The following is a 27,783-nucleotide window of genomic DNA, read 5'->3' on the forward strand; positions in this document are numbered from 1 at the left end:
GTTGTATTTGTAGCGAGGTACTGTGAGCCGCCGTGGTACCGCCGTCGACCAGGCTCCTGCGTCAGTTACGTCGCGCACACCGCACGGGACGTTCATCTATTAGCTTCAGAGCTCAGCGGGCGTCAGAACCCGTACCCAGTCCGCGCCCGCCCTTATCAAAACATACCCGCATTCGCATCGATCCGCATGTCTTTACGCACCTCCCAGTGATAACGTACTCTCGACTACTACGTGACTGTGACTCGGTTAACGTTTAACATAAGCAGTAGTGTTGTGTTTGACATATTGTGTGATCTTAAGTTAAATTTATCGGGTGAATTGTTTGAGCTTTTATTGGAAAATTTTAGTTTCGACAGTAAGTTATGTTTACCTTTTAATAATTTAATTGCGTCGCATTCAAAAAAAATTAAAACTAACTATAACTATAATAATAGCGCTAAATTACCAAAAATATATTTACAAATGCTAAGTTTTAGTTCAATTTGTCTAGTACGCATTATGAATCGCTTCTTTTTTTATTTAATAAAAGTTTTACTTTCACCTTTTCTCCATTCTGGGTGCCGTCTAATTTCAGACAGTCACGGTTAATACGAATTGGTAAATAAAACAAAACTGCACACTCCTCAGTAAGTAACTGGGTCAGATGATACGGTTTACTTGCATTTTTAAATTTATATTTAATCAGATTGTTGTAACCCGCTTTTAAAAGAAAAAATAAACTGCTATGATTTTAAAAACATATTTTAATTCAGCTTTCACGCGAGCATAAAGAAGCGTATGAGTGCCTACTTGAAAATCTTGATTTGAAATCCACAAATAGGGTTTGTGTCGTTCTTAAAACACATGGATATTTTTACACTGGAACGCAGACATTAAAGAAAGCCGATACGAATAGGAAGAGCAGCTGTCCGTAATGAAACAAACCCAACTTTATTACCGCTTTAGGTTTGTGTTATCCCTTAGTAGAAATTATAATTACTAGTGGTCCCGCAGTAGTCGAAATTCGACTATAATTAATTGAAATTTGTAAGTTTGTACACTATTATGATTATATTTTCAACGCCAAGACTACACTATAGAAAAATATTAATAAAGACAAACAATATTTAATCTATTCTCAATTTGACAACAGACGTCAAGAACAAAAGTTTGACAATAAATAGTATGCATGCGTGTGTGTGTCAAATACATGGTATGTGGTGTGTGTAATGTTTTCTTTATTGATTTAATGTATCTTTTATGCATTCTTTTAAAAAAAATATTAACATTGTGCACTTCTTTTCTATATTCTCTATAAGTGTCGAAAATTTCATACTCCCCCGTCCGCGCAATAATCGTAAAAAGGGATACAAAGTTTTTGCTTCACGTATTAATATATAGATACATGGGTAATTGTTTGATATCGTAACGTCATTAAGTAATAAGAACGAAAATTTTATAGACAATAAAGAAACATCGTTGTAATTAAAAAATTAAGTCAGATTTAGCTTAAATTATATCTGCATTTTATGGCCTTAAATGGAGAAACTCGTTCACGGCTCGCTCAGTGTTAAGCGGCTATAGGACACGATTCTCGCATCATGAATACCACAGCCCACTTTTGGACATAAGATTAATTTAAAAATTACTGCGTTAGAAATATCGTTTACAGCATACTTGCTACACTAGCAATTAAATATATCACTTACTTATCGAATGAATAATAAGTCTCGTGTTGTATTTACTTACTGTTGGAAGGACAAATTGTAAGTCCACACGACTATGTGTTTGTTTCGTGTAGTGTGTTTCAGTTTGATTTTTTTCCTACCCATTCTAGTAACCTCAACGGGTTATACTCGTACTGGATTTTCCGAGGTAGTAGATGACCTCACGGGGCTCTAACCTGAGGACGTTGCTAATACTAGCTCTAGCAAGAGCAGTGCTTTGCATAATCTACCACTGGATCGGAAACGCGACCGATTAAGAAGATCCGTCGAGAAACTCAGTGGGCTGTGTCTGTGGGTTAACAGTTTGAATGGTTAGACATCCATAGTACTAAACAACTGAGACTTGAATTCATGTCTCAGGATGGTAACAGCATTCATATTGTGATATCTTCAGTCTCCGGTAACTGCTTTACAGCGGGTCGACCCAACTATACCGATAAAAAGTTGTGATTTCAAATATCCTCTGTAATAGTCATTGGCACGTCTTAGCATCTATGTCAATTAAAAGCGAATACATCAAATTTTACATTACATTATCCTCAGCACTAGAGGTTTTCAGCTCTAACACTGTAAGCAGGATTAGGGACCCCGGTAACCGTACTCCAACTGACCCAAGCCCGCTGAGTTTCTCGCCAGATCTTCTCAGCGGTTCGCGATGCCGATCCGATGCCGAACTGCTCTTGAGTTGTTAGGTCTCCTTTGGAGGTAGTCGGGCAGTTGTTAACAAATCCTATTCCTCCTGGCTGAGCCTTTGCTCGCCCACCTGTCCTGGTGATAATGAGAAGGCCTTCGGGCGACCTAATCCTTCCTTCATAAAAAAAAACATCAAATATTGAATTATTATTTTATGAGAATGATGGCATGATGGTTACCCTACCAGAGCATAATTTATTTTCGGGATTCTTAGCTATAATTAAAACCACTTTAACGATTTACTTAATCTCGCGCTGTTTATTTTCATTTTATTGGGTAGTTAGCAAAATATTCAAACGTCGACGAATAGCACTTTAGTCGTCCGTGACCACGAAAGCTTTATGTTGCGTCTATTTCTTAGATGTATCTTGAGGTGGCCAAGAAAATTAATAAATGCGTTTACTTCTTCAAATACTCATTATATTATTTTTAATTATTTTACAAATATAGAATTGAAATGCGCGTCCATCTTTTTTCTTCGTGTTATAATAAATTTAAATTTTGACAATTGGTGCCACTGTTGCGTTTCCTGTTTTGTGATTGGTTTGCGCGATATGACGTCATCGTGGGCCAATCACAGCTATCAATGTATCACGTGACGTTGATTCGTTAACACTTTAAAATACAATGAAAATAATGAACGCCAGATTAAATCGTCAAATTAGTTTTATTTGTGATTGAAATTATCATGTACAATTAATGGCTACGTGGTTTCGGCCAAGTGTAGCCTTATCTCGTTTCTTTTCGTAGGTATTGATTTGAGAACGGGTAAAGGTAGAAAATATAGTCAAAATGTAAAATTCGTCACTACGACTCATATCGATCTAATTAAATCTTTGTCTAGGGCCTAATATGAAATGCAAATCTTTTGCTGCCTAAACCATAGCAGTTGCATGGTGTGCGAAGAGGGGTTTCCCTGCAGCAATTAAAAAGGGTGGTAGTACCTACTTAGGCATCCGTGATGAGTGAACCTTCACCGGTACTGAAGATAAGATTTTTTTATTGTCTTTGTAGGCAGACGAGCGTACGGCCCACCTGATGGTAAGTGGTTACCGTCGCCCATGGACTTCAGCAATGCCAGGAGTTGGAATAATAGCCGAATAGCCGGAAAAGTCAGGCAAACGAGGTGAGGATGACTAAAAAGATACTGGAGGTAGGAAGTCTAGTGAGTTCACACGGTTAGGCTCCAACACCCTACCTATGTATTTCTGCCGTAATACGTTTCGGTTTGAAGGGTGGGGCAGCTGTTGTGCTGTAAAAACGGAGACTTAGAACTCATGTCTCAAGACTGGCGGCAGCATTAACGTTGTTAATGTCCATGGGCTCCAGTGACCACTTAACCCCAGATCTGCAATGAGCTTCCTTTTATGCGATTACGAGGGAAAACGTTATGCTCTTAATTTCCGCCACTAATAAATTACGCAATTATTGTGTTAACTTGGGATAAATAAAATTCATTAAAGCAAATTTTGTCATTTTGCACTAAATAATGTAGCGGTGATATCTAGCATTTTCTCGACGATCTGACAATAGCTGTTGTTTGAAGAAGCCGGGTCACTAACTATATTAACAGCAGAGGATAATAGATCAAACCACCTTATTGGGAAGTTGTTCTAATTATTCCGGCTAATTCTTATTTTGTTTGAATCGTTCGAATAAGTACTTATTCGAGAATTTCAGATATATGGAATTAGAGTGCCAATTAAGCATTCGGAATAAACAATTTTAATCATATAAAGATCAGAATGGAAATTTAAATAAAATTTTAATTATAGGTAATTAATGTAGGTACTAGGCGGCACTGAAAATTTCGGGAATTAACGAAGTGACACAACATTACTATTTAAAAATGTATTTATTGCTTTTCGAAGTATTCACCGCGGAATTTGACACATTTTTCCATACGATGGAACCAATCATTGAAGCAACCATTCCATTCGGAAGTTGGGGTCTCCAAAATGGCCGTTTTGTAGGCGTCTACAGCTTCTTCAGGTGATGAAAATCTCTGTCCACGCAATTTATTCTTTATTTTAGGGAAAGTATAGAAATCATTAGGGCTTAGGTCGGGGCTGTACGGCGGATGGTCTAATAATTCTATGTTTTCTTGCTCTAAAAGCTCTTTTGTTCTGTGCGCGGTGTGAGAACTCGCATTGTCGTGATGGAGGATGATGCGGCGGTTGCAGTTCTCTTTACGGAGTTCAGAAACGACCTGTGGCAAACAAATGCTAGCATACCATTCTGCATTAACCGTTCTTTGTCCCTCAAGAGGAATAGTCGAAACATGGCCGGTTTTGGAGACAAACGTGGCCACCATTTTTTTTGCAACACTCCGTGAACGAAGAATTTTTGTTGGCTTTAACTCATTTTCGAACACCCAAACTCGTGACTGGTTTTTTGTTTCGGGTTCGTCCGCGTACATCCAGGATTCGTCACCATATACAATGTTGTATACAGCATTTGAGGATCCTGCGTGGAATCTTTCGAGAGTTCTGACGCACCAAGTAACGCGAGCCGCTTTTTGCTCTTCACAGAGCGAATGCGGTATCCATCGGGAAAACAATATTTTTACACCTAATTTTTCATGCAAGATTATTTGTATTTGACTCATGCCAATGTCTAAAGTTGCCTGAATTTCGCGGTATGTCACATGTCGATCTTCCTCAATCAGCTTACGCACAGCATCAACGTTTTCTTGGGTGACTGCAGTTTTTGGACGACCTTGACGGGGATCATCACTGAGCTTGACACGTCCACGTTGAAACTCAGCAAACCAGCGATAAATTGTGGTTTTAGATGGGGCTTCATCACCGAATGCAGAAATCATCCGGTCAACACACTGTTTTTGTGTTAAACCACTTCGAAAGTCATAATAAATCATCGCTCTTAAATTTTCTCGAGTCAATTCCATTTTCTCAACGACTAAACAAGTTTGACAAAACCTAGTGACAAGACCGAGAATCTTTTTTTAAATAAATAAATGGTATTCGATTTTTAAAACCAAGGAGTTTTCAATTAAAAAGATTTTAATATGACAGGAACAGTGGAAATATTCCATTCCCGATACTTTTAGTGCAGCCCTCGTATACTTTAATCCGTGCTTTAAGATAACATATGATAGTAATTAGTTGTTTCAATTCGAATATAATTACAGTGGATCGTAAAAAGTACTTCGTAACATCACGTTGCTGCAGAAACGTTTGATGAATTATCATCTGGGTTCTCCTGGATTAAGAAGTCAGTTTTGAAATTTGTTAAATTGGTGTGTTGTTCAGAACATTTTGTATTTATAGCGTTAGAAAAAAAACACATCAAAAATAGACATTTTTTTCAATTAATTACGAATCGTTATGTAACGAAACTATAAAGAATAAATTTAGGGCTTTAACATCATCCACAGCCCACAGACTTCAGCCCAGACACAGGCCTCCGCCAAGATTCGCCACAATGACCCACGGAGCCTAGCTTGGTAATTATAACCGCCCCAACCAATAGGCTGTTCGATATGGCTGTCCCTCCATCTCCTTTTCACCACCACACCTCTCGCTATCGGAAGAGAGTTCATCCAAACTATGTGGAGCCACGGCGGGATGGATGTAATATGCTCTGCGTAAGCCCTGTCCCGCCGTCTCAATAGTTCCGACTTTGTTCCCGCTCGGTCCGGGGTAGGGGGCCGGCTGTGAGCGGCAGGAGTTTTAGTGAGGTTCACCTCCCACATACGGGGATCCGGCGATTTTCTGTTGTGGAAAACTATCTGGAGCCGCTGTGTTCATCGACAGTGCGTTTTCAGAGATCTTTTCTGCCACGTACCATGCGGCTTTGGAACGAACTCCCCTCCACGGTGTTTCCTGATTGCTATGACATGTCCTTCTTCAAGCGAGGCTTGCGGACAGTACGCAGCGGTAGATAGCTACTTGGTTGTGCCTCTGACATTGTCGACGTCCATAAGCGATGGTAACTACTTACCAACAAGTGGGCCGTTTGCTCGTCTTCCTACAAAGGCATTAAAAATATATTGTAATGACATAATAATATTTTTTTCATAATGGTCTGTACATTTTTCGAATCATGTCGTATTAGTTTTCGTAGCTCGATACGATGAAGACAACGTTTTAACCATTAAGGTCACGCATGCTTTTTACATACATACTTGTGTTTTGCCTCCGTTGTCATTCCGATCTCAGATTTTCATCTTGTATCTTAAATCGATCTGTTAATGTTTTTTAATTACACTTACATTATATTATATAACTATTTAGATTTTTTTTATTGCTTAGATGGGTGGACGAGCTCACAGCCCAGCTGGTGTTAAGTGGTTACTGGAGCCCATGGACATCTACAACGTAAATGCGCCACCCACCTTGAGATGTAAGTTCTAAGATCTCAGTATAGTTACAACGGCTGCCCTACCCTTCAAACCGAAACGCATTACTGCTTCACGGCAGAAATAGGCAGGGTGGTGGGGTGGTACCTACCCGCGCGATAATATTTAAAAGTTCAAAAATACTGTAGTTTCTCCGTGCAATGTCCGACAAGACTTTTAATTCCCGATTCATTCGCTTACCGTTCTTCCTTAACCAGACCCGAGATAGTTAAATCGAAACGCATATTGCAATCAACATATCCGAGATAATTCAATGATCAAGAACCAGCACAAATTGGTCTTAATTACTGTTATATTGCTATTTAAAAAAAAACACTAAGACGATGCGCCCGTTAAAATCACTCGAGTGAACTCACTGGACCGCGACCGCGAAAGATTTATTATCTTAATTCACGTCCGAAATTATTTCATATCCCGCTGAATAACATTCACTACGGTTATTTCACTCGTTTATAAATAAATATGTATAACATTCGAATAAACAATACAGTAAAACGGTGCCTACTTTCTAACATAAATAATTTAATAAGATCAATTTGCTTTGACATTCTGGAGTGAGCATCAATTAATAATAATTGCTTTAATTAGTTAATTCACAGCTGTTTCATGCAAAATATAATTATAAATTTATTACAATTTCAATAAAATCCTTATTAACTGAAACTTACAAACAAATTTATGTTGTCCGTTAATAACTTCAGATCAAGTTGGATGACCTATTAATATAAATGAAGTGTAACTCTATGTCACGCCATGTTTTGCCCCTTTTTGTTTTTTTATAATATAGAAGAGTGATCAAGCGCCTCACTTGATATTAAGTGGTTAGCGCATGTTTGCATCGATCTTACATTGTCTTACTCTTACGTTCACGTGTGAAATGGACTTTCAATTCAAAAGCGATAACGCGGTATAACTATCACTAGAAACTTATTATGTAATAATGTACCTAATGGGAAAAAGTTAAACAATTTTCTCAAAAAATCCGCTCCGAAATCTCATAGGTCATGTTAGTTTGATTTCAATGTCACAGATCTCAATAACGCCCCTGGTACAAAATCAACTTAGTTACGTAACAAGTATTCTGGTTTATATTTTTGAAGTACGATTTTATTACCAACCTGAGGAAGTGTGAAAGTAGCCCCGGTCATCAACAAAGTAAAGAGCGGACGGTTAGCGTGGTATGGACATGTGATGCGTAGAGAGAAGATGCATGTTACTAGGCGATGTATGGAAATGGTAGTGCAAGGTAGAGGGGGAAGAGGTCGACCAAAGAAGACATGGTTGGAGTGTATGAATGACGATATGAGAGAGAGAGGAGTGAGTGTTGAGATAGAAGAAGAAGAAGAAAGAAGAGAATGGAAGAGAAAAATTAGCTGTGCCGACCCCGCCTAGTGGGATAAGGTGGAGAAAAAGAAGAAAAAGATTTTATTTCCATCCTAAGCACGTGTAGCTTTGAGGGGTGATTCAGTTTCTCCCGGCCAATAGGCGAAATCACGGGGCTCAGCCTGAGAGAATTTGCTAGCACTTGAAATCGTCGAAAAAAGTGCTCCGCTGAATCGACCGCCGGAAGTGTGCTGGCATACATTCAGTAATCCGCATCTCTATCTCTTGACGGTCGAACAGCCACCGCATCGCCACTAGTTTCTTCACAGCTGCAATGTTTCGTGAAGTGCGCGCGCACATGCGGCCTCAATGCCAATCGAGCTTCACAATTATCTATATATTTATACGTGAAGCAAAAACTTTGTATCCCTTTTTACGAAAATTGCGCGGACGGAGGAGTATGAAATTTTCCACACTTATAGAGAATATATAGAAGAAGTGCACAATGCTAATATTTTTTTTTAAAATAATACATAAAAGATACATTCAATCAATAAAGAAAACATTACACACACTACATATCATGTATTTGACGCACACACGCATGCATACTATTTATTGTCAAGCTTTGGTTCTTGACGTCTGTGGTCAAATTGAGAATAGATTAAATATTGTTTGTCTTTATTATTATATTTTTATAGTGTAACCTTGGCAAAGTTGTGGTTATAGAAGTATAAAATACAATCATAATAGTGTACAAACTTACAATTCCAATTAATTATAGTCGAATTTCGACTACTGCGGGACCGCTAGTTAATCTAGATCAGCAGTAACAATCATTGATACGTCCACTGAAGGCGCATATTGTGATCGTTAACGTCCAGTGAATTTCAAGTACAGAGCTCGAGTTTTATTTAAAATGCATTTCATTACCGCAGTGATTCGATTAAAATAATATACATTCATTAGAAATTTCATTGCATGAGATTAAATTTCACTAATTTCTAAACGTGAATACAAAAGTCGAATACGATGCAATAAACAAATCGGAGAATATTATTATTTTTGCACTAAGTGTATTACACTAAGTACATATTTTATATTACAGTAAATTACAGCAACTATCAATAGATCGATACAACTTCATCAGACAGATACGAAATGAAATGTTTTTAAGAAGAACCATTTGAGTCACAGGGCTCGGGCGTGATAATCTTCAAGATAAAAGAAGTCATTATGGAATAACTGTTTCAGAGATGTCAATTGAACGTAATACCATATCTAATAGATCGAACTTTACTGCAATTACGTTATCTATACAAAATAAAGCTTTTTATTCGAATGCATTTAGATACGTAGGACGATCGGGCAGGACCCGTTCATTAGTTTGAGACTTCATAACTTACAACTTTGTTGCGAACATAATCTCATTATTTCTATACAGCTTCTCTACGATTTACGACACGTAATTTATTAGATGCGCTAATAGGAATATCGTTAAAGATTCTCAATGGCGATTAGAAACGTCATAATTTTAATTTAATTATATAGCAATCTTTAAGAAGATTTACGAGCTGAGCTCCACTCTCCTAAATCTCTCGCCTTGCACAATCACAACCAGCGAACGAATGGTTGAAACATCATCTAAGTGTTTTAAAAAAAGAACAAATTGGCCGCCAACTTGTTTGGCGTAACTCCGGAAGCGAACTGGTTTCAATGAACAGAGATAAGTATTGATTGGAATTTTAATTTTTACTAATGAAATACGTTCGTAAGCGGCCGCCCCAGACTGGTCGAGAATCGTTTTACTGAGTCTATTACGCGTATTAAGTAACTCAGCGGCTTTCACTGAAACTAACAAGCTATTAAAATCAGAGCAGCACGCAACACCATTTAGGTAACTCAATAACTGCAAATTGTAGATCACTTGACCACGCTACAACGACGTATTGATTTCAATCGACCATAAACAATCACATAATTTAGTATCTTCTTCCTGTATAGAACGCATATATAGCATGCATCAACATTCTCTTATATTGTATATGACTGTGTTGAAATAATACACTACTAATGTACATACATACACAGGATACTATGTTCAAGCTTATTATTTTAAGAACCTTAATTAAAAAAACATATTTGAAGTTAATTATTAGATAGGACACTAGATTTTCAAGTAAATTTAAAAACGCAAAACAATATTACTTGTAATTTTTATACTGCTTTTAATTTTACTACGCACTATGTAGGTTAATGTTGGCAGATTATATTGTAAGCCCTCACTGATAGGTATCATACGTCATTCTGCGTATTTCTGCCCTTAACAATTTTATTTTTAATTACACTATGATGCAACTGGTGTCCGGTAAACGCTTCAAAAAGGCTGTGAGCTCTACAACACAATAAACGAAAAAATACAACAATAGCTATAGAGAAGTATAATCAATTTCATTATTGTAAGCACGTATTTTTTTTACCATCGCACTGCCCGCCACCGGAGTAGAGTTCATCCATACTACCTGGAGCAACTGCGGTCATCCACAGTGCGTTTCCAGAGATCTTTCTTGCCACGTACCATCCGGCTATGGAATGAGCTCCCCTCCACGGTGTTTCCCGAGCGCTATGACATGTCCTTCTTCAAACGAGGCTTGTGGAGAGTATTAAGCGGTAGCCAGCGGCTTGGCTCTGCCCCTGGCATTGCTGAAGTCCATGGGCGACGGTAACCACTCACCGTCAGGTGGGCCGTATGCTCGTCTGCCTACAAAGGCAATAAATAAAAAAATAAAAAAACGTATGGAATGTGCTGATAAATTTCGTATCCGTGAAGAATAGTCATACTGGTTGCTAAACGTGAAACAGTGAATCATTTCACTAACGAATCGTACGGATTAAAGGTGGAACAAATCATAACCGCCAGTTCCGGATCATAAAATCTGGTATCGTGATCCGATCTAGTTGTTTTGTGAATAGCATGTTCGCGTGATGACAGACTAGAACGCCATGAAACCAAATAAACAGTACAGTGATTATAATTCTGCGGTCTGGTGCTAATAGCGCGAATATCAATAATCACTATTTTTAGTATTAAGCGTTAGAACAATGAGCCACAAAGGCCCACTGAGTTTCTCGCCGGATCTTCTGAGTGGGTCGCGATTCCGATCCGGTGGTAGATTCACGAAGCACTGCCCTTGCTAGGGCTAGTGTTAGCAACGTCCTCTGGTTAGAGCCCCGTGTGCTCACCTACTTGCTCGGTGAATCTAGTATGACTTCTCGAGATCACTAAAATAGGTAGGAAAAAAAGAGCCACAAATAACATTTATTAATTACATGGCAATTATTGTAGTACCACAAAAAAAAACTTCTTATTTAATTTTCATAAACTAACACTCTTGAACACAAAAAATATCGTATCTGTTCAATAAAGCAGTGCTTTAGCCCTTTTAGCTCTGGGACACAGAATTAATGAACATACGTAAGCGACCGTAGACGTATGACAATATTTCTATGTATATTGTTTAAATGAAAGTAACCGGAGTGTGGGCAGTGAGCTCTCAGATATTTATTGTACAACCGAAAACATCCTCCGCATTAACATTAAAACACAGCCGCAGATGCGTAGATAAAGATAATAACACTTCAACCTCAATAAATAAACAAAATTAATCAAACGACCCCGAGTTAATCAGTGTTGCAACATTATTATCTCTTATGCTAATTATTTTATATCGTAAATATCTTCAATACAAAGTGCTTTAGATCTAATTCGGTTCGGGGAAACAGTCGAGTTTGTTTTATTACCAGCTATTAATGTCTCATAGCTGGACGTGCTTGATTTACCTATGCTGGATTTACGTAATGCGAGACCACTTAACTTCCAACACCGCCTTTGGTGTATCGTTTTTTATCTAATCAACTACCTGTTAAAGAGCATTGACCCTCGTAAATATTATCTGTTAAGTCAATGTCGAGTCCACAACATCCTTCAGGAATGGTAACAAATGACGGACCGTAATTAAAAACGATGGTGCATTTTTCATTGCAAACAGGTTCCAGCGCAATCTACAAAAGACTGCATTAAAATCTTGTTGTACTTGATTTTGTTTTGTATACAATGAATGGTGGTTATGAGAGTGTTAAAATTTTATTAAGGGTTATATTGTTGTAGCTCGTAAAAAGAGCATTTTGGTGTAGGAGGATAAGCGCTTACGTAGGGCATTTCTATTAAATGGCTGCGTCCACCCACGGCACGTGTGAGTTTCGTCCCTCCACCGCCCACGTGATTGTAAATTGGTCCCATAACTGTATCCACGGCAAATTACTCATAGGCCACAATCTTCTATTATTCTTATTTATTATATCTACTCCTAACATTCTTAATACACTTTTAGTTAATATACTGTTATTTAAATGGACAATCTTATTTCAAAAATTTAAAAATGTTTTATCCTTAATTTTATTCTAAAAAAAAAACGTGTACTTTCAAAACAAATAACATACCAATTACCTACGTTACCTTACCTATTTAAATTTACTGTTCAACGCAAATATGTATACTAAACACTATTTCGAGAATACAGCTAAAGTGATTTTATGTTTAAAGACTAAGTTAAAGTTATACGCTTTAGCGAGCTTCTAAAACGCATATTACGCGGGATGCGTAATGAAGGTTTTACCATCTTCCTGTTAATAATAAAATAAGATGTAACAGTATATTATTATGGATATACATTAAATAACGTTGCTAAGTATGAAGCCTATAATATTGTACTCCATTATTTAAAGGTTAAAAAAATCTTAAACTTATTCAAAGATCACCTTATTAAGCCATTAACGATTGTTGATTAACAATACTAAATCTTGATTCGCAACGCGGCATTACCGTCGGTACATTACAAATGTCCCTCAGAGTGAAACTTTACACTAATGATCTTGGCCGAGATAACCACAGCACTGCAATGTTAGGATACCTCGGCTCAAATACTGATTCGCGGGTCACCGCATGTCTTGAGAGCTCCTTTCGCAGATACCACATAATATTACCGATGCGTTGTGAACTGATGCTAATAAGATACCAAAATAATATATCGTTAGTTTATTTAAAAAAAATGAAACATGTGATTTTCTTTATACTTGAGTATAATTCTACAATCTTGCAAGGACATAAAATTAAATTCAATATTTATAAGCAGAGTATGATATTGGTTTGCGGTTGCGAATTCATCTCGAATTACATGGTAAACTCATCTTGTAAAATATTTTTTTCTTATATTTATCTCCTTTATTATGAACAAGACCTTTTCATAAGAAAACGCGTACTTAAGACGAGATACTTCCACGATTATGGAACAAGAACACGGGTTAATAATGAAACCTTTAAAGATATACAAATTGATTTCATTACTGAGGCGTAAAGCGTATAAGACCCTTAGTACTTACTTACGTCATGATTGTTTCTAGCGCGAAGCAGTCGGCAGTTTCAGTTTGATGGGTGGGATAGCCCAGATTTCTTCTTCAAAAACAACAATAACTCCTCTTCTTCTTGCCTTTATCGCATATTATGTGAGGTAAAAGCAGTATGTCCTTTTCTTTTCCTACCTATGCTGATAGCCTTGAGAGGCTATATCAGCTTCTCCTTGCCGTGTAGGTGAGCTCACGGGGCTCAAACCGGGTGTGTTGCTAACACTGACCCTAGCAAGAGCAGTACTTCGCAGAATCTACCACCGGATCGGAAACGCGACCCACTGAGAAGATCCGGCGAGAAACTCAGTGGGCTGTGTCTATGAGTTAATTCATCGTCGAGACCTACGTCGCAAGCGACGGGTTTGGCGAGGACGGTGACCGGTGCTTGAGGTACCTAAAAGGACCTAAAAGCACCGTTAATGGATCGGAAGGATCCGTAATGACGTGTTTATGGCGACATCGACTGTTTACCATTCGGTCTACAGGATCGGATATGTCATTCCCGGCGGCCACTACAAGAGGGTTTTCATGTCGTGCCGCCTTTTCAAAGTGGGGCAATGATGGCGACTGTAGATACTTACTGACTGAGCCAAGCGCTAGGTCATCATGGAGATCCACGCTCCTTAGGAACTATGGTACTCCGACGGCTATCCTGCAAAAACGGGATTGAATGACTTGAAGAGATTACAGGTCGGTGCGGGCCGCGTGAGCAAACACTACGCTTGCATAGGTCATGACGGGAGTATCTCCTCTTATCATAGGAATTTGGCATGAGTTTTAGGCCCGACCTCTTGCCTTTTTTTTCGAGCCTGGAGCCGAATCTCCTACGAGGTCCCCGCACCTACGTGGCACGCAGGGTATGGGTATGGCAGTCGGTCTGGACGGTCAACAGATTTTGCGAGCGGGCCGTGGGCCCAAGGGATGGAATTTAGGACCCTACCCACTAAAGGACTCCCCTGCACCCTTTCACTCCGGCCACCTGCCTACGTCAACTTTCCTCGAGTAGTATATCTGCAGTAGTTCATTCAGGAGCAGCCATTTCAACGTGCCACCGTGAAGGACTTTTCAGTTTCTTCTTTTTGTGTTCTATGATTAGCATTTTATTAATGTAAACATTTACAACTTAATAACAAGACAATAACTTTAGTAATTCTCCTCCCTCCCTGAGTCGCATTCCTCATGTCTGAGGGTCGTGACCATCTCCTCCCATTATCTTTCTTTGTTGATGATGTTTCGCCATCTTCCTCTGTTCTCGGCGCTGTGTATGGTATGGTATAATAAATACCTAGTTACTCCGAAAGCCTATGCTAATAACGATTCAAAACTATTCGCAGTAGTTTTCGACGAAAAGTCAAGTGTATACGTAAATTATCTTGTAAAATCCCGAGGTGTTTTACGTGCACTCTCAAATAAAAACAATACTTTTCTTTTTTGTTTCAAAGCCAGGTAGCAGCAAAACCTGTATGCTAATACTTAGTGTGTGGTAGCCGCTGTGAGAGAAACGTGTCTTAATAATTATCTTGCCTACACCAGAAACTAAGCTTGGAGAGAAAGCTTAATCTAAGACAAAAAGATCCTCCCTAACTTCATTGTGAAAGATTTACAGATATTATTTTCTTCGATATATACCTAATATCTCAAGACACTTATAAACCATTTCATTATTAGAACACCGTACATTTCAATTTATGAATAGACTGATCCGTAAATGCAAACTTTCGCCTATTATGCTTTGACCAGTCCGAGACATTCAACATTACTTCAACACACATTACATACTGGCACGTTATAATAATTAATTTTACTAGAGGTCCCGCAGTAGTCGAAATTCGACTATAATTAATTGGAATTGTAAGTTTTTACACTATTACGATTGTATTTTATACTTCTATAATCACAAATTTCGCCAAGACTAAAAAATATTAAAAAGACGAACAATATTTAATCTCAATTTGACAACAGACGTCAAGAACAAAAGTTTGACAATAAATAGTATGCATGCGTGTTTGCGTCAAATACATGGTATGTAGTGTGCGTAATGTTTTCTTTATTGATTTAATGTATCTTTTATGCATTATTTTAAAAAAATATTAATATTGTGCACTTCTTTTATAGATTCTCTATAAGTGTGGAAAATTTCATACTCCTCCGTCCGCGCAATTTTCGTAAAAAGGGATACAAAGTTTTTGCTTCACGTATTAATATATAGATTAGTAAACAAACGAGTATTCATGTGACAAGTATAATAATTAATCAACGGAATAATTGTGAGCACGCGCCGTACCGTGGATTGTCGGACGTTTTCTTGAATAGCTGTTTTACCGTAAACGGTTCTTTGGTGTTTAATCACGTCGACTGACCGCTTGCTTGCGTACTCGTCATAAGTAGCCAAGAAACACTTCAAGTATAATTAGCGATACAAAACGATTGACTAATAAGAGAACATAATTTGATCGTTAACTTCCTTTGATAAGTAAAAAGGTACAATAAGCAAATTAAAACTATTAAGCGCCTAAATATATTACGACGTGGGAAACGATTTATAAAAACGTGTAAGAACCAAAACAATCAAAAGGCGGAAGAATATCATTACGACTTATTTTAGTGAGTAGAAGAGAGACGTGTTCAAGAAACGATCGCTAGCTGACTTCAAGGACATTTTTTACAAATAAATCGAGTTCCAAAGGTTCGTACTCTGTGTTTGCATGTCATTTTACGTGGCCGGTTCAAATCCTTTATACATAGCCATTAACCGCTTTTTCAACGCCGCTCTATTGTCCTTCAATAAATGGCGATAAAACTCTCTGTGTGTTGGAATTTTTATATTTCCGATCCTTAGACGGGCCTGGAATTATGATAGCGAAGGCGTAGTTAACTTATGTTTATTTAAATATAATATTAGAATCACATTTCGAAAAGTTTATCCTGTTTGATTGTATTACGTTTGTAAATATCAAACAGCTATTCAATGGTGCAGGGTAACGAGTTTTATAATAATATGTATTACTAGCTAGCTTTTGCCCGCGACTTCACAAATAATGCTTTATTTTAGAACAAATTTGGTTAGCATAAAAAGCGTTATAGTGAGCCAACCTTAACGAATAGACATATGCTGTCGCAGACTTTATTTTAGGTCTTTTAAAAGGGAACAATTCTTCATACATTATTTTAGCGGCACGCAGCGGAAGCTCTCAAAAGCTAAAAATAGCCTCGATTTTGAAACATTCTTATTGGTGCTCCGCTTGTATTGGTCTTAGCTATATGCCATATAGCCTATAGCCTTCCTCAATAAATGGGCTATCTAACACTGAAAGATTTTTTTAAATCGGACCAGTAGTTCCTGAGATTTGCGCGTTCAAACAAACAAACTCTTCAGCTTTATAATATTAGTATAGATTAAGAATTTTCGTAGTTTTCATCAATTGAGAACCTATTTATGGATGTAAATCTAAATACGGCTTTATGCTCTTTTCAGTTCAACTTCTGAACGACTGTGCCTCGGCCGCCGCTAGCGCAGTGTTAATCCCCATGTGTACTTGTATAAGGTGAGTCATCACGCTCGAATTAAACTCCTTTTCATACAAATGCTGTAAGTTATGATTGAATCGCCGTTTTAATTAAAGCGTCCGTGGCCTAACCGATAAGATGTCCGGTGTATTGGTATTTGACGATGAGACTATGCCAAGGCTCATCAGGCTTATCCCGAAGACAAAAAACATATAAGCACGATGAAAGGTTAACTTCTAATTATAAAATCAAACAAAAAATATATATAATCAAAACTGTTTTTCGTGATCACTAACTAATACTAGCACGTAGGTATTGTAAGCTCGTGCGGATTAATACAGCATTCTGCCTACTTCTGCCGCCAAGTGGTTTTGTGTTCCGATTTTTTAATAATATTTTTTTTTTTAATAATAGCCTTTTTATTTCTAAACATAGGGTTTTTTTTATTTTTTTTTTATTGCTTAGATGTGTGGACGAGCTCACAGCCCACCTGGTGTTAAGTGGTTACTGGAGCCCATAGACATCTACAACGTAAATGCGCCACACACCTTGAGATATAGTTCTATGGTCTCAGTATAGTCACAACGGCTGCCCCACCCTTCAAACCGAAACGCATTACTGCTTCACGGCAGAAATAGGCGGGGCGGTGGTACCTACCCGTGCGGACTCACAAGGGTCCTACCACCAGTAATTACGCAAATTATAATTTTGCGGGTTTGATTTTTATTGCACGGTGTTATTCCTTCATCGTGGAAGTTAATCGTGAACATTTGTTGAGTACGTATTTCATTAGAAAAATTGGTACCCGCCTGCGGGATTCGAACACCGGTGCATCGCTACATACGAATGCACCGGACGTCTTATCCTTTAGGCCACGACGACTTCGACGACGAGGGTTACAAGAGGTCCCTAAGTTTGGTGTGCCTTTTGGCATAGGCCTCCTCCAATTCCTTCCAATGGGTCCTATCCCTTGCTACTCTCAGCCAGAATGGTCCCCTTGTCTGCTTCAAGTCATCTTCCCATCTTCTGATTTGACGACCCCGATTTAATGGTGGGGAAAGCCGTTTAGCTATAAATAAATAAAAAGACTCAGAGTCAATCTATTAGAGAGAGAGAGAGAGAGAGAGTATATCTTGTTTCACACAAAAACACAAGTAACATTATATATTAAATAGTTATGATATAAGTGTACAATAGACGGTACGCTCAACCGTTTTTATCTAAATAAATTCTGATAAAGATACAGCAAGATACCAGCTTACTGTATCTGTACCAGCCGAACTAAGAATACGTTTGTTCAAATAGAAAGAGAAAAAAAAACCTTTTTATTCCAATTTGATTTTCGTGGATTCGTTACGACAGCGAATAACTCAACAAATTTAGTAAAAGTACAACGAATTATCGCATCTACATTAAACCGTGCAAGACGCTTTATATTATCGTGACTACGCTATTTGTTGCCGTACGTACACCTGCCTAGCGGCTCAGCGATGTCAACGTCCGTCAAATGCGACCCTCATGTGTTCTAAGCATATTTAAAACGAAAATCGAGTAAATTACATAAACTGACTTTATAGCGATACAGACTTCAGCGATGAAACATTAATCATACTTCGAATTGGGACGATGATACGCATGTCAATAAAAATAAATGAAGAGCACTGATCATAGGTAATGATTGGGTAGCTAAGATATTCCGGAAGCTAAATAAAGTATCTGCTCAACTTCTACAGTGCTTGCAACGACAATAACTGTATTTTACTCATAGTACATGCATGTTATAGACATGGTACATACAAATATTAATACTCATTTCATTTTTTTTTTTTTTTTATTTAATTTAGTATAATTAGTATTATAATGTCTTAAGCTATTTAAAATAATGGTTGTCTGCATTAGGCCAGATAGATTTCACCTAGTGTAAAGCGGTAACCAAAGAAAATGTACACGACAACATAAATGCTAACACACTGCTTGAGATACCATGTCCAAATTTCAAATGAATCGACGTAACTGCTATCATACCTTTCGAACCGGAACGAATGATTGCTCCGCAGCAAAAAAATAACAAAACAGCGCTATCAACCAATGTGTGAACACAAGATTCCCTATTTAATGTTTAATAAAAAATTCTGCTGTATTGCGGTAACGTTTGAAATACCTACTTACAAAAAACGGGAAAATGCTCCCAAAGTAATCTGAATGTGTCACAATATTTAAACATTACTCTAGCCAGAAAGACTTCAATTTGAAATTACCATATTTTTTCGCTACACAATCTTGTTTTTTGTAACCTAGTAACAGCCGGCCGGCGTCTCATTGTTGTAAACATTTTTCTAAAAACTTCTGCGTAGCATGGTTTTATTACATCGCAGGTACTTAGAATGAGACCCATAGGCGACAGCTGCCTTTCAAACAATGACATTTTATATCCAAACATATTAGTAGCTTTGTTGTATTTACATAATTTTAATAATCGTTACATCACGTACGCGCCAACCAATAAAACGTTTTTAATAGCATTTCACGGCGATTTCAAATACTACTTAAAATAAGTTCAATGTACACAAACCAGACATTCCGACGTGTCTGTAGTTTTTTTTTGTTTGTCACTTTAAATAGCAACATTAATGGCAATGTGCTTTAACAAACTACTCATTGTAGCGGCAAGCTTTCATAGAACGGTAATTGACATATGTCTGAATCTTGCTAATGAAAATCTCAAGATAAGCTTGCACAAATACAATAACATTCGGAGTGTCGGTCTACTGAACAATTTCGCGCTCGGTGGAAGATCTTCTCGCTGTCGTTTACCGAACCATCATCAATAATTATTACAATAATTTATTTATGCATTAAAATAATAACATATAGTTTTGTTTTATTAAAACACTAAAAATAGCTGTCACCAGCGACGGTGGTCATAAAGCGGACTGAGTTCATATCCGGCCGGAAGACGACGCTTCCTCAGTAGATGGAGGGTTACGTCATCAACAAAATAACACATTATTCCATAAATAGTTTACATTATTATTCAGTTGAGGCGCGCGGCTATCTAATCGCCATACGGAATGAATTTTGCACCCGTGAAACGACCGGAGAAAGTTTTGCGTCTTAGAACCCGCATTTTCGAAGTTTCAATGAATCTGAAATAACTGACTTTGATAATTTTTCTCTTTTGTTCAAAGCTTTAAGACGTTGTCTGATTAACAAGGCTATTTTAACATTAAGTGAAAATCACGTTTTAACGGCGAAGGGAGTCGGAGGAATTATTAACTTCGTGTTTTTTAAAAATCGAAATCATTTATACTCATTGAATATTATTTAATTAATTTATTATCAATCAAGTCTGTGTAGTTAGTTGGTCAATATAAATTATGTTTCTTAATTTTTGTGTATCTCACAAGACACTTTTTTTACATCAAGCTCTAAACTTTTCGAAATGAAATATTACATTATTCATTTTACTAGAAGTCCTGCAGTAGTCGAAATTCGACTATAATTAATTGGAATTGTAAGTTTGTACACTATTATGATTGTATTTTATACTTCTACTAGCTGACCCGGCAAACGTTGTGTTGCCTTAAATAAGATTTCTAGCGAAATTCTACTGAGAAAAAAAACCTCACTTAACCACATAATACCTCATTATAAACAAAAAAAATATCCAAAAAATTAAAATAAAAAGTAAATGTTTGGGGTAGACCACCCTTTTCACTTAGGGGTATGAAAAATAGATAGTAGCCGATTCTCAGACCTACTAAACATACTATTGATACACAAATAAAACCAATAAAACATGGCTGAAAAATGTATAGTATTGTATAGCTCTCAAATATATTAAGTGTATAATCTATGATGTATAGTGAGTAAGTAAGACAGGAGACCGGCTTCGTTCTCATCCCTACTACGTGATGTTTGCTGGATGAGTGGTGAACCTGGCGGGAATAGCTGATCGATTGATAGTTGATCAGTAGTCGACCGGCGAGGGCGGGAGACCAAATTCAATTTTAAAAAAATCATAATTAAAGGAACTTGAAATTATAAACTCTGAATAAGAATTTATCGTACTACAATTATAATATTTGACTGCCATCTTGCAACCTTATTGCGGATCTGTGCATAGAATAAAAAAAATATTAATCGGGATGGAAAAATAGGGGTTGATCGTATAAGAGTGAAAATTGAGAGTAATATGATTTTTTTTATTTTAAGTCATGACAAAACAAAATAAAAAACTTGCCAAAAAAATTAAAGTTCATAATTAACAAATAAAAAATAGGGGTTGATCATAGAGGGATGAAAAATTGTGAGTAACATCAGATTTTTTATTTTAATTCATGACAAAATAAAAATGAAAATCTTGCCAAAAAAATTAAAGTTTATTAATAAATAAATAACAAATAAAAATAGGGGTTGATCGTAGAGGGGTGAAAATTTCAGAGTAATATGAATTTTTTTATTCTACGTCATGACAAAATGAAAACAAAATTCTCGCAAAAAAATTTAAAGTTATTAATTAGCAAATAAAAAATAAGGGTTGATCGTAGAAGGGTGAAAATTTAGGGTTGTATGTATTTTTGTATGTTGTATCATAAAAAAATAAAAACAAAAATTTTCGTCTAAAAAATAACAAATAAAATTTAGGGGTGGACCACCCTTAACATTTAGGGGGATGAAAAATAGATGTTGTTCGATTCTCAACCCTGACCGATATGCACGCTAAGATTCACGAAAATCGGTCGAGCCGTTTCGGAGGAGTATGGCAACGAAAACTGTGACACGAGAATTTTATTAGATAATCACAAATTTCGCCAAGACTACACTATAAAAAATATTAACAAAGACAAACCATATTCTATTCTCAATTTGACAACAGACGTCAAGAATAAAAGTTTGACAATAAATAGCATGCATGCGTGTGTGCGTCAAATACATGGTATGTAGTGTGTGTAACGTTTTCTTTATTGATTTAATGTATCTTTTATCCATTATTTTAAAAAAATATTAGCATTGTGCACTTCTTCTCTATATTCTCTATAAGTGTGGAAAATTTCATCCTCCTCCGACCACGCAATTTTCTTAAAAAGGGATACAAAGTTTTTGCTTCACGTATTAATATATAGATTCTTTGTACTTATATTGGATTGTCGATTTGCTCTGACATGACCCTTTCATTTCTTCGTACTTATTTAGATGATGTTATTTCGTTTTTTGAATTTGCTTTTATATTTTGATAAAAACAGAATATTGTCTACATACGATATATTTGATTTCAGGTGTTTCTGTTGCTATATTTTAAAATAAAATCCAAAACAATGAGTAATTTAAGCATCTGTGTGGGTGTGTTTCATCCATTCGTTCCATTTTGAACTTCCTGCTAAACTACAGTTAAAATAAAATTAAACGTTTAGTAACTTCTTAAATGTTAACCAGCATCCTTCGAGTGAAACATAAATGCAGTTTGTGCTCCTAAGATAGAATAATAGCTGGTTATTATTTGCAACCGGAATTTTACTATTACTTCGCATAGTTTTCTGTTGTTTCCCTTAAAATCTTATTCACTTATTAATGAATCAGCAAATTAGATATACAAAAAGTTAAGTAGATTTTTCATGTGAGATCAAATTTTAATTTTGTTGGTGTCGAATTAATTCCTTATCGATGTTGAGAAATTTATTAATTATGTTGACGAGAACGATTTATTTTATAGCATTTTTTTATAGCCTAGACGGGTGAACGTGCCTACGGCTACCCGATGTTAAACGTTTACGGGAGCCCATGCACATCATCAACGTTAATGCCTCTTCACACGCCTTGGGTGAGACAGTCCCATTTCTATAGTACAACGGCTGCCCCGCCCTTCCCTGCTTCTCGGCAGAATCTGGCAGGCTTTGGTACCCACGCGTGTGGGCAAAAAGTACAACGTCTTAAACCGAGCATTAATTCCAACATTGTATATCGTGTTTATATATGGAAAACGTTTAATTACTTACATCGTTATTGTTTCGATTTTGAAATGGATCATGAGCTAAGAGATGAGAGAAATGGATGAAATTAAAATACGCTTTCAGTGTTTAATTCAGTATTTATTTTTAGAGCAGAAATCGCGTTCGGTGTGGCGCTATGTTTGCGTGATCGGTCACCATGCGCCTGTTCCGCGGGTCGAAGCGAAGGGAAGTGACCGGGCCGCGTGCCGTCACGACGCCGTCTCCGCGCCGAGACGCCGCCGCCGCAGACGCTCCCGGCACCCCACAGCACGACTTCGCTCTAGTTACGGCCCTACCAGCCATGGTCATGGAGGACGATGTCAAAGAAATGAAGAAGGGTATTTATGTACATTCTTTGCATTACAATTAACTATAATTCAAAAATCTTTTTTTTTAATCGTTTTTAATTCACTTTCAGTATTCGCTACATGGGGTCGGCGAATGGGTAAGAAACTAGAAATGCTAAAAAAGTCTGAAGTCAAAGAAACTGATGATGAGCCACAGCTCAGCGAGAATTTAAAGGTCGAAACAACGGTAGCTATTACTGGCCATTACAAAAAGAAACAACAATGGAAAATGGGGCGAAGTACATCGGATTCAGCCTCCCTTAAGAAGGATAATGATACAGATTCCATAAAAAGTGGTTCCAGAGATAGATCGCCGAGTCCCTTTAAATCATTTTTTCACAGAATGGGATCTACGGGTATGTTAAATTCGCCTAAATCACAATCAATGAATATGCATAAACCACCTCCAGAAGAAAATTATCCTGTTGCCAGTGGACCGTCATTATATCGAAGTTGTTCCACATCACATTTATCGACATATGTCAAAGCTGATGATCCTTCAGATGATATAGATTTACAAAACGCAAGCAACGAAAGCAAAAAGTCTCCCACTAAACAGAAGACTATTCTTGGTGACGATAATTTAGTAACATCATCAACTAAGGCCGTTAGTTGCGATAATATACCGAATTTAAATGATGGGCAACATCACAATGGCGCAAGTAAAAAACCTAATTTCCCTTACGCATTTTTAAGATCGAAACTGTCAGTTCTCCCAGAAGAAAACAGTATGACATCTCAGCAGAGAACAAGTGGCATCAGACAAAGTTTTTCTGAAAGAATGGTTCGGAAGTCGCCCAAATTCCGCAAAGAAAGACTATATTTAACGAACTCGCGATCAGAAGAACGATATCAGAGTAACGATAGTATATCGATTTACGAAGATAATTTACTACTTAACAATGGCTTAAGAAATAATTACGACTTTACTCGTAGCTCCATTAGAAGTATTAACGAAATCGATTGTAGCTTATATTCAGCAGATCAAGTCGACGACGTGCCCAGAAGATCATCAATGATTTCTCAAAGAGGTCCACTTGACTACGATCCAATGCTGATACCAAGAAACAGAAACAGCTTACCAGTATATGAATACAATTCAATAGTAGGTTCTATGAAGGATCTTCGAAATGAATTAGGCTCATCAACACAAAGTATACAACATGGGCCAGAAAACGGTGAAATACAAGCTCATCGTTTGAGTAACTATGTAAGTTCAAATGAGTCTGGATATGACAGTGATGGACGACCAACTGATGAGCATAGCAATCATTCCCCACCTAATTATTTAAGTCATCTGGGCAACAGGTCGATATTAAAAGATCAAAGAGATTCCGGGTTTGAAAAAACAACTTTTTCAAGACAACTCAGTTTGAATCAGAAAATAAATGTAAGTCGAGTACAACTTCCAGTAAGGCGCAGTTCCACTCCGTGCGCTCTTTTTCCTATTGAAAAAGGAGTTTCGCATAAATGTGACAGTGACCAAAATGATGACAAAAAGTTTTCGAATCTCAATAACATTTATAACGTGATGGATCATAATAATTCTAAACCACCGCCACTTCCAAAGAAAACAGTACATAAAAAACCTCCTTACGTTTATAAAACTATTACTTTGGATGAAAGAGTCCAGACAAGACAAATAAAATTACTACACTCGCAGATTGTACCGGTTGAAAATGGACACACTGCATCTGAAAACAAATTCACGATCACAGACTCAAATGCACATGTTAATCATCTACCCCAAGCAGAACCCACTATTTTTGGGAGAGGTTCATGTATGAAAAGATTTAGGAAAATTCGACTACTGAAATCAAGATTAGATGAAAGTCTAGGAGTATATCTAGCACAACATAGAGTAGATTTTGATAGTAGTGGTTCAAACTATGAAATTCGATACATTGTAGTAAAATTAGACTTAGACGGAATAGCTCATAAAGATGGGCGACTCAGGATAGGTGATGAAATAGTAAATGTGAATGGCAGAGTTTTGCGTGGCTTATCTTCCTTAAATGAAGTTCAGCACATTGTCAACTCGTGTTCGACTGAAGCTGCGTTTGAAGATGGAACATTATTTCAAAGATATCAGGTTGATCTTGTAATGGCTCATGATGAAGTAACTCCGATTACTCTCAGCAGGATTATAAGCAGTCAATCTCGTGAACAAATAATGCAAAAACCTAGTAATCCACCAGACATTATATCACAAACTGTCTACAAGCCTGTTTCACCAAGTCAAATCACTATCGAGACACATTTTCCTGCTGATGGACAATATTACCACAACTCAAATAATAGACCTTTCAATCATTTGTTAAATTACGATAATAATATTAACAGAATTGAAGTCAATAGAAAATCAGAAACTGGAACCCAAGTTAATAACAGACCTCCTCCACATTCGAACCAAAAAAGTGACGATGAAAAGTTGTTGGAGAGACATTGCTATGCCCAAAGTTCAGCTTCTTTACAAAATATTACAAATATAGAAATATCTTTAAGGTCTTCTCCTAAACCATCACATAACAATTATAGACCAATATCAGTCCATGGCATCAGAAACCAGCCAAGTAGCGACCAATATTCTATATGCGAAAGTAATTTAACCAAGGACACAAAAGAAAATACATCACATTTCGTAAAACACGTGCCTAGATTGTACCAAAACAGATCGTTTGAAAGCATTCCAGAGCAATTAAGGCACAGCAGTCGAAGTAGATTCTTCAACAGGGTCGGATCGCAGCGTAATCCTCAGAGTCACGGTGGTCATATTCCTCGTCAAGAATATCCACATCCCCAACACGATGGACCACACGGTGGTCATTACTCTCATTCGTTGCATAAAGCTGAATTTTGGAAAGGACCTGGACATAAAAGCCTCGGTTTCAGCATTGTAGGCGGAACTGATTCGCCAAAAGGGCAAATGGGTATATTCGTTAAGACGGTATTTCCTAATGGACAAGCAGCAGATAAAGGAACAATAGTTGAAGGTGATACTTCATATTCTCGTTAATAATAATAATTAAATAGAAGTATAAAAACGTTTAAATTGTAATTAATATGTTTTAGGTGACGAGATCTTATCAGTTAACAATGTGGCAACGCGTGGTCTAAGCCATGCGGGTGCCATATCGCTTTTCAAACAAGTAAAAGAGGGAAAAATAGAACTGACGCTTTCACGAAGAAGGTAAATACGATGTGAAGGAAACGTTTGTCGTAAATTATATATCAAAAAGTTATGCACCTACCTAATGATAATTCAATTTAAAAAATATATAAATTTTAGAGCACCCAGGTCAAGATCCGTAGAGCCCCTTGGAAATTTCCGTGGCGAAGTCAAAAGGGAATAGTTCCAGAGCAACGTCCCCAAAGAAGCTTATTTTATAGAAATACGTGCAATACATAATAATAATAATATTTTTTCCAGCCAAAGGCAAACCCTATAAGTTTCGTGTAGGTATATTTTTTAAATCCTACAACAATAATAACCAGATACGTTTTTCCATTGCTTTACAGTCGTCCTAATAACTCCATAGTGTTTATAATATTTACTTAATTTAAATCTTTCAAAGATGCTATAATAATTAATTAATTAGATTGCTGTATTTATATGTACGTGTGCAAAGTCAGTCGCAACGAACACAATAACATGGGTTAACCTGTATTATTGTTTCAAAGATAAAATTCTTTTGGCTTACGTAAAATAAATAAGACTGTATGTATCGTAAATGAAAATAGATTTAGAGGCATTGTAATATCTAGCGCTTAGTGTAATCTGTAACATATTTGCTGTTATCGTCTCGTTAGGAATGCTAGATCTCGTTATATCGTGTATTGTAAGTAACTTAGTTGAAGCTAAAAACAAACGAAGCATGAACTCATGACGTTGAAGTGAACCGACTGATTAATATTTCTCACGATTGAGTACCTTCATGACTGCCAAAGCACTTTATTACTAGATGAACTAAAAGTAAGTTTAACAAAAGAAAAACATCTTTAATAAAACACGCTTCCATAAAGTTTATGATAGTCTTTAATCATAACATTTCAGCGAATCTGTTCCGTCCATTGAAATATGTTAAGCAATACGATTGTTTCTTAGCACTTATTGGTAATTCTTTTATTATTATTTTTTTTACTTTTATATATATATGTATATGAAAATTTAAAACATTTTGCAATTGTCATTGTTATAAAACAACGAAATCCGAAACCATCCACTGACCGACCTAGTTTTAACGATAGTTGAATTAATTAGGTATATGTCCACAGTATTGTAGTGGTAACAGTTTTGAAGTTTTGTAAATAATAAATATACTGCAATTTTACCTTGTCTTTTTTTCCGCATGTTTTTTTATACACTTCGATTG

At 36.9% G+C, this 27,783-nt stretch overlaps 1 protein-coding gene across 4 annotated transcripts; it reads left to right on the forward strand.

The window, feature by feature from the left end:
* On the forward strand, nucleotides 1-27,741 carry LOC114246419 (uncharacterized). 4 transcript variants are annotated; one of them, XM_028178924.2, is made up of 6 exons: nucleotides 1-355; nucleotides 17,042-17,111; nucleotides 23,173-23,401; nucleotides 23,482-26,403; nucleotides 26,483-26,600; nucleotides 26,700-27,741. In XM_028178924.2, exons 3-6 carry the CDS (start codon nucleotides 23,221-23,223, stop codon nucleotides 26,761-26,763), a joined length of 3,285 nt encoding a protein of 1,094 aa, XP_028034725.2. In that variant the 5' UTR covers nucleotides 1-355; nucleotides 17,042-17,111; nucleotides 23,173-23,220; the 3' UTR covers nucleotides 26,764-27,741. The 4 variants fall into 4 exon arrangements, with proteins under 4 accessions (XP_028034725.2, XP_028034726.2, XP_089583842.1 ...); XM_028178925.2 differs by having other exon boundaries at nucleotides 23,178-23,401; XM_089727716.1 differs by lacking the exon at nucleotides 1-355 and adding an exon at nucleotides 15,742-16,252.
* Nucleotides 27,742-27,783: the final 42 nt, after the last annotated feature.

The sequence above is a fragment of the Bombyx mandarina genome, chromosome 05 (genome assembly GCF_030267445.1).
Source record: "Bombyx mandarina strain Sakado chromosome 05, ASM3026744v2".
NCBI lineage: Eukaryota > Metazoa > Arthropoda > Insecta > Lepidoptera > Bombycidae > Bombyx > Bombyx mandarina.